This window comes from Haliotis asinina, chromosome 8 (genome assembly GCF_037392515.1).
Source record: "Haliotis asinina isolate JCU_RB_2024 chromosome 8, JCU_Hal_asi_v2, whole genome shotgun sequence".
NCBI lineage: Eukaryota > Metazoa > Mollusca > Gastropoda > Lepetellida > Haliotidae > Haliotis > Haliotis asinina.
The window spans coordinates 39,284,725-39,293,449 of record NC_090287.1 but is presented as its reverse complement, the minus strand read 5'-3'; the positions used below and the strand labels follow the sequence as shown (position 1 = coordinate 39,293,449).

Genomic DNA, 8,725 nt, shown 5'->3' with positions numbered 1-8,725 from the left:
CTCTGCTGAACCAACAAATTAACTTGCAATGCATGGTGTGTTGTTGAAGTTCATAATTAGTATATAAGCATATTTAAATGTGCAGGTATTAGAACGGCTTTTAAGGTCACATTTTCTCTTTTAATCCATGAACTTATATGTCATATAGATTTAGTGCCATATTTCCTCATGGTTCATAGTTGTGTAACATTTGTAGGATATCCTGATTGGACACTGGCAAATTTTTGAACTGTCCGCTCATTGCCACACAGTGGTATGTTAGCTGTACATGTTGTATATATTGGCTGTATATCTTCAAATGTGGTTGTAATGTGTCAGCCTTGTAAACATACAGTTTATTCGGAAGAAAAGAAATCTTTTCACTTTAACTGTAGTGACTGTTCCCTTTCTATATTATTCAGCCATATTTCAAAGATGTTATGTGGTATGGCTGGTACAATCAATGTATCTCATGTATGGTAATAGTATTTTTATATAATATTTACAGAGCTGGAAAACACTGACTAATAAACTGGGTTTGCTTAATAAAGTGCTTGCTGTCAGCTCACCATCCAGTAGCTGTTCTGTGTTATTTCTCCAAATGGAACCTCTTCCGCTACTACATACAGTTTCACACATTGTTTTTTTGGTTTTTAGTCTCCCTCGTTAGCTCAAAATATGAACTGGCTAAGGAAATAAAGCACAGGGAGAGACACAGGCTTAGCGTCGCCTTGGTCCCGTTGCAGACTTGTCGCTATTCGCTTAAATGTTTATGTATTTTGAAGTGAAAAAACACATGGTTTTCATTTTCCTTGCATTCAAATATTTTGCAGTGAGTTTCCGTAAAGCATGGTCTAGAACGGACGCGGGTAATCGTATGGTACTACGGTAGGCCTACCTAGGTGCAATCAGTCGTGTATTCCATAGCACGGAGGTCTTACAAAGTATTGAAAAGACACTTAGATTGTCAGAGAACTATGTCTCAACAAACGTCTATAGTTTACATGCATGTATTGGCAGAGACCATCTACCATATGGTCTCTGGTATTAGATACCAACGTTTTGGAAAAAGCTTTCTGGGAATACTATACTCAACTTCCTGGACTTAACGGGCATCTCGGTAGGCAAAAAGCAAACCCAAACGTGACCGGGTGTAAAAAAGTTTACAGTCGACCACGTTTCCCGAATTTTTCAGCATTGACCCAAAATGAATTCGTTAGTATATGGCTACCTGTTGTTGCACGTGTGTGCGGCCCTTTTCCAGGTAGATGGTGAACAGTCTGTAATGATTATTTACAAACTGTGGTCGAGGGTGAAATCATGCGTTGACCGGTACGTTGCACATTTGCCACTATGGAAGTTCATTATAGAAATAACAAATGTTGGTTGAAACAGGAATACCCTACAACCTCTATACAGAGACCATATAATAGATTATATTATATGGTCTCTGCTCTATATAGGCTCCCTGGTTGAAATTAGCATTTTTTCTTCGAAACCTACTACAACAAAACAAGAAAAAATAACTCAATTTAATTTGAATACTTACTCAGCCAGTAGATCTACATATTTTGTCATGTGTACTTGCCACTCTCAGCCAGAAATATTGTCACTTCCTTATTTTTGTTGTTGTTTCTTTCTTTCTTTCTTTTTTGTGCATGTGTACTAAGGTGACGTTCACGTAAATGCTGAAGTTTATCAAAGTCTGCCATATCAGAATTTATTTTACAAGAATAAGCTACACAAAAAGGCATATTAAGAGTTAATTCCCCGAGAGGTGGAAGCAACCCCGAGAGGTATAAGGCGTGTCAACCTTATGAGTGTTCACTACCCATCTGTTTGTGGCACGATGGAGATAGCTGTACTGGCTAGCGACCAGTTATCGCCATTTTTAAGCAGTTTTTAACGATTTACTCCATTATTTCTTATCAGAATGAAATAAAATTTGTCTTGATGATTGATCAGCTATTCACCAATGTTTTCTGCTTTCATACAGTTGCCGATCGTGTTTCTTTGAAACGCAGTCACCAGGGAGCGCGGTAGTGTATATTGTGGTTTCCTAACAAGACCAGTTATCGCCATTTCTGTTTTTTCTTTATCTTATTCACCTAATTTAATATGAATTTGGTAATAAAAACTAATGTGTTTCAAACCGTGACATATTGAAGAAATTTCATAATTGGAATTTGTTTAAAAAGAAATTTAAAAGAACAAAACTCGCTCTCACTGTGAATGTTGACGGATGCTGATATCAGCTGATGGGAATATGGAGATGTCACCGCCGGGTTGAACATATCAAAGTTGGAATTTCGAGTAGTAGTTTGCAATTTTCACAATGTTTGTTTTCACTGGGAAAACAGAAAATATAAAGGTGAAAAATGACAGTTATATTTTGTCAGTATCGTCTGCGTGGTATCTGTCAAGTCCATAAAACGAGATGGAAATGTGGGTCAATAAATGATTGAATGTTGGCATGATGGGAATGTTCAGACAAATGAAAATCTGCACTTTTTATGGACTGAATTGTCAAGTCATACATTCACAACACAGCCTGGATGATTTTCATTCAATTATAATTGTTTATGAAATTTCAAGTCAACACACTAATGGTCACGTGACAACCCCCCGACGTGTTTGGGTCTCGTCTTCCGAGGGATTCATATTTGTAACGTGTACAACGTAAACTACCCACAGTAATTTTAACCATTGTAACCAATCTTTTTGTTTTTGATGCGTCAATGTGTGAAATACTACAGAAGTACAATTAAAGCTGTCTGTGCAAGTGCTACAACCATGTGTTGGCGATAACTGGTACGCGGCGCTAACTGGTCGCTAGCCAGTATATATAAGGGCAATGTCTGTTATCTTCACATACCATTTTGAGAAAGTATTGTCATGAGCTGTAAAGGGGACCGTAAAGTATGACCCTGTGTGTTACAACAGTTTATATTGTTTTCTGGGTTGGCTATTCTTCGTGGAAATCTGCTTTGTCATACTGGTTATTTATCTATGGTACGTACAGTCACGAAGCACTATTAAAGGGACACAACTCCTGTCTGCCTACATGTACTGCTGCGATTCGCTTGCGTCACTTCTTGTTTGTTATGGGATTACGAGGTCATATGTTCTAATGTCGTTGATGTGATAACGTTGATGGCATCACTCGTCTCCAGCTATTTCGTGGAAGTGACAACGTTGACAGCAGGAACTTAACCCACATCACCTTCGAACGGAACATCGTTAATATGTCACTCGATAAACGGTAAGGCAAATTAGCCCTACTAATACAATCAGCTGTTCAATCGCTTTAACGTATTCGGCCACATGTGAGCCGGTATCCTAACTATTTTCCCATGTCAAGTAGGTCAGTGTGTGGCAGATCCCTGATGATATATGTTATATTGTTTCAGTTAACACAACTCCAAAGAGTCCTGGCCCATTTTCCTCTTTTTTTCACTCATACCCATTCTCATCCTTGGATAAAGTCAGATTGGTCATATTTATGAACAAATGCTTTATTAGCATGCCGAGTTTTGATGTAGGGCTTGTCACTCTCACTGTAGTACAAAAGTTGTTTATCCATATATTGTTATCAATTTTAACTGCACCAACTTCTGTATGCCTCCCAAAGAAGTTACCTGTGAAAGGTGTGTCATTACCATCTATAACAGGGATTGCCAATGACCTCAGGGCATCCGTGACGTGACATGAATTGTGTGGACAATCAGATTTATGACTCTTAAATTATCATTGTACACAAGTGGTACATGTACTTCAGATGATGAGTTCACATAGAATGAGTGTGTGAGTTTAGTTTTACGCCACTTTTAATAATATTCCAATAATATCATGAAATTGTACACATAGAATGAATAAGTATCCGTGCTCAGGAGCTCAGGGATGAATATCCTGTAATGATTTCGCAAGGATTAAGAAGACAGTAACTGTATCTGTCTAGAATATAAACACTTCTTGGTATGGAGTGTAGTGAACTGCTATATCCGTGTAACTCTTGAAAGGGACTGGCACCCTTACAACATGTACAAGTGCAATCATATACAGGAAACTCCTGATTATGTGATAGAACTGTGCTGTCATCTGAACAGTTGTATTGTAGTGAATTAGAACTTAAGTACTATACAGAACAGGAAGCCATATCTGTTACCGCTGACACCTTTAAGGAATTAATATTACAAGTTGTATGGTCTGTCTCACAGTAACTGAATGATATTATTTTCCCTACAGCCAAGCCCTCTCTGTAATGCCATAGCTCTAAATGCAACAAATCTTGATTTCCTCAGGTTCTGTGTATTTGGTCTCCATGGGGAACCTTTTCAGTTGAAATTAGGTTTATTTGTTACAATCAAAATTTAAGATATTCAGAGATTAAGCTGTAGTCTTCAAGTTGTAACACACGTTTTGTGACCTCAGATTTGACAAATGACAAATATCGACTAGTGCATAGTATTTGTTCTGCTTCAGTACCCAGTGTGTGACATACTTGTCTGCCTGACTGTTTCTGAATCATGTAGTGTTTTCTTCTGCTGTGTTAAGGACCTAATTAGTAAGTGAGTGAGTTGAGTTTTACTCCTCACCCAGCAATATTCCAGCTACATGGCGGTTGTCTTTAAAAAGTCAAGTCTGGACCAGACAATCCAGTGATCAACAGCATGAGCATCAATCTGCTCAACTGAGAACCGATGACTCTGATCACTTGATCCTGTCCTGACTTCTGGACAGGACGTTAATGCCCTAAATGAACCAAGTCTAGATTTTCAACAGGTTCTGAATTTCCCATCCTACTGGGGCTCCTGTTCAGTACAATGTTTTACCTGCTGTTCCAGTAGCTAGTATGTGACATACTTGTCTGTCTCACAGATCCTGAGCCATATGGTTTTATCTTCCGCCAAGCCCTTACTGCTGTGCGAATGTTCAAAATCAACCATATCTAGATTTTCAACAGGTTCTGAATTTCCCATCCGACTGGAGCTCCTTTTCAGTTTAAAGGGAATTATTTCAATCCAAATTATGTATATATATTCATAGACTAAGCATTAATCTGCTTCACAATGAGCTTGATATTAGATACTTGTGAGTTGTATTTTTTCACAGTATGTGTTTTTCCAGTAACAGTCATGGCGTGGTTAGGTTTGCTGACTTGATTGACACATGTAATGTATCCCAATTGTGTATATCAGTGTTCTCGCTTTTGATCACTCAATTGTCTGATCCTAACTCAATTACAGACCGCTGCAATATGGCTGTCTGAGTGCTCTGCTAAATAACAAACATTTTTCACTGTGCTATCACAAGTTATATATATTTGGCATTTCTCCTCTCAGTTAACACATTTTTAACCATATGTTACAATATATATTGTTTAAGTGTGTCGCAGTAAATGCCATTTATCACTGAATCATATTTTTCAGTGTGTAACAATTTTCATATTTCCTGTTGTACAATGTTGTGGCACAGTATGACTTAATGAGGTATCCTAGCATGGTGACATTGTGTGTGTCCCAGCCCTAGTTATCCCACGGCTATGGTGTTTCAGCCAATCAGATGACTAATTTTCACCAACACCAAATCCCATGGTGTGACTTGGTTCATGGCAAACCGCATGATTGGTACTGGGCGAAAACTGGCCATCTGATTGGTTGAATCATCTTGACCTAGTTTGTTTACCCTGAGGAGCCATGCGACTAATTAGAACATTTTATTCCAGTAATTTTAGAGTGACAGCTGGATTATCTACCCATAATTTTCAATAGCAACGACAGAACTATGAATCAAATTTGATGTAAAGTAGGTTTCAAGCAGGTTAACAATATCATGAGAGTTAGAAGTATCACTGTACTGCACTACACATTTCACTATTACTTTTTGGTGATTGAGACCCATCTGAACTGTTTTATGTATATGTTCCAGGTACACTATGCTTTCTGTCCACTAGAATCCATTGTAACACTGAAATACTCCTCATTACACTGTCTGTGTTTCTTGTGTCCTCTAAGAGCAAGTACTTTCCCACAACAGAAAATACACACCATAACGTAATCAAGCTGAATTTTTCAGATGTATCACACAAGAATCACACAGCATATTTTCCTTCTCCGTGGTGGGATCACTTCGTTTCTTCACACACAGTCCCTTTCCAGATTATTCCTTCATTTGCGAATCCAAAGTTTATCTCAAAGATTGAAACGAATGATCATCTTCAGGACATGCCCACATTCTACAGGTACAAAGCCCTGAATACCCATCACAATATTGTACAACGCTTGAGGTGGGTATGATTAAGATCACTGGTGATCATTTTGCTCTGATCATCTTTAGTGGCTTCCATTTCAGATTCAAATTTATAAAATGTCCTTACACTTTAAAGCTCAGATTTGAATGAAATTTGCCTGGCATCAGTTTGATGTTAGAATTTCATAATTCGCTTGCACTATATTAGACCAATATGGCCTGATGTCTCGACACTGATGTACAACACAGTACATGGAACCATCCATTAATTAGTGTCTCATTACCGTGATATTTCGCAATGTTTTAGACAATAATGCTGATAAATAGTAAGGAGCTAGTCCTCAGTCTTGTTTATAGATGTTAAACTGTTGAATTGTTGCCATTTTTCCATGAAGACAAATGTACTATTCCCCATCATTACCTTGACAGATAATATAAAATACATTTCCTTCCTCAATAATTTTATTGGTAGCCATTTTGAAACAATGATTGTACAATATAATGTTACAACTCTTTTGAAACAATGATTGCACAATGTAATGTTACAACTCTTTTGAAACAATGATTGCACAATATAATGTTACAACTCTTTTGAAACAATGATTGTGCAATATAATGTTACAACTCTTTTGAAACAATGATTGCACAGTTGAGTGTTACAACTCCACTGATAGCTCATGGTGAGTGAGTTTTATGCCACACTCAGCAAATTTTACAGTTATGTGATGGTGGTTTGTAATAAATTGAATAAAGACCAGGTAATCCAGTGACCAACAGCATTAGCATCCATCTATGCAGTTGGGATACAATATGTGTCAACCAAGTCAGTGAGTCTGACAACTCGATCCTGTGTGTCACCTCTTATGACAAGCATGGGTTTCGGAAGACATGGAACCTGATTCTCGAAACGCTCGTACCCCTAAGAATTCTTAACTGTGATTGTAACCATTGCGTTAAAAATGGGCTTAAGACATTCGTAGGGCTACAAACGTTTCGAGAATAGATATATTCCAAATTCATTTCAGTATGGTTAAATCTTTAGATATCTGAGCTCTGCATTAAAAACAGTATATTTATTTCCTAAAACTAAGTTAAACATACAACACAGTACATGGAACCATTCTGCATTTTACTTCTTCCAATTTTCCTGGTTTCCATACAGATTGGTGAAAATTCCTCCTGCAGGAATGTTCTTGTTGGTGATGAGTTTGCACTGGTTGTACAGATTCCACTTTATGTTTTGTTTTGTCTTGAGTGTTTTATGACTTAAACAAAATTTCTTTTGGGATGATAAAACATTATATTATCTTATCTCCCAGAGAATATATTAATCTTACATTCAACTCAAGTCTAGAAAGTTTGTCAGAAATTAAATAGAGCTATCTGTTTTAAAAATGTTCTTAGATAAGATAGTTTTAAGGTATTTGTATTTCTAGTGCTAAGTGTTAGACAAGCTCTAAAGCATGCAATGGTGGCTCTGTTGGAAAGTATTGGGTATTTTTTGTAGAATCCAGCACCTACTGTCTTCAAGGTGTCCTTTGAAACATGCTACTGCAGTATTGTAGTATAGGGTAGAAGCCCTAAATCTTGATTGTTTTTGAACATTTGAGTCATGACTTTAGAGTTCCAGGTATTGTGCTTATCTGTTAAAATAAATGCAACATATCACCACACACTAAGTTGTTTTGAGTTACTGGGGAACAAATATACATGAAATGTATAAAACAATAGCATGGTAACATGTTGTGTAATTTGCAGAATTTGGTTGGTTTTTGGCTTGCATAACTTTGTGTCTTTATATATTTTATGTTATGGAATGACAGCACTTCCAATTCAGACCATAAAGATCCCAGTTAAAACTGATCTTCAGTAACCCATACTTGTCATAAGAAGCTACTAACGGGATCAGGTGGTCAAGCTAGCTGACTTGGTTGACCTACATCATGGTATCTCGATTGTACAGGTCAATGCTCATGCTGTTGATCATTGGATTGTTGACCACCACCATGTGGCAGGACTATTACTGGCCTGACATAAAAGTAAACTCACCTACTCATATACAGTGACTCTACTATAGTGAATTTTTAAAAGAAAGAACTCCAACATGTTACATATCAGGTTTTACCATCTGTGATATGATATGAGAGCTAGGTGCATACAAAGAAGTCATCTGAAACAGTATTACAAAAAGTTCAATCACTTGTTAATTGAAACATATTTTATTCAATTAAGAAATGGATTGGGCACAAGTCATTTATCTTAAATACACCCTCTCCACATACTTACAACAGTATATTACACCAAAGTTCAACACGAGGCAGACAAAGGGTAAAGATATGTACAATGAGTTATTTAAATATTTTTATGGTATGGATATAGCTGTGTACAGATTTAAAAACATTCATTGGTTAAATGTCATCAAGGTGAATGAAAGAGGTATCAACTGCCTGAAGAAAACCACTGAAACCGCAAGTGTACGATACACTGTGTAAATACT

The 8,725-nt window shown here is 37.1% G+C and overlaps 1 protein-coding gene across 1 annotated transcript in view; it reads left to right on the top strand.

The window, feature by feature from the left end:
* The first annotated feature begins 3,076 nt into the window (after positions 1-3,076).
* The window catches only part of LOC137294606 (endothelial PAS domain-containing protein 1-like), a 146,883-nt gene continuing 141,234 nt past the window's right edge, over positions 3,077-8,725 (top strand). Inside the window, exon 1 of the mRNA XM_067825663.1 lies at positions 3,077-3,241. Within this exon, the coding sequence (XP_067681764.1) occupies positions 3,225-3,241 (17 nt within the window). The 5' untranslated portion in view covers positions 3,077-3,224. The remainder of the gene's footprint in view (positions 3,242-8,725) is intronic.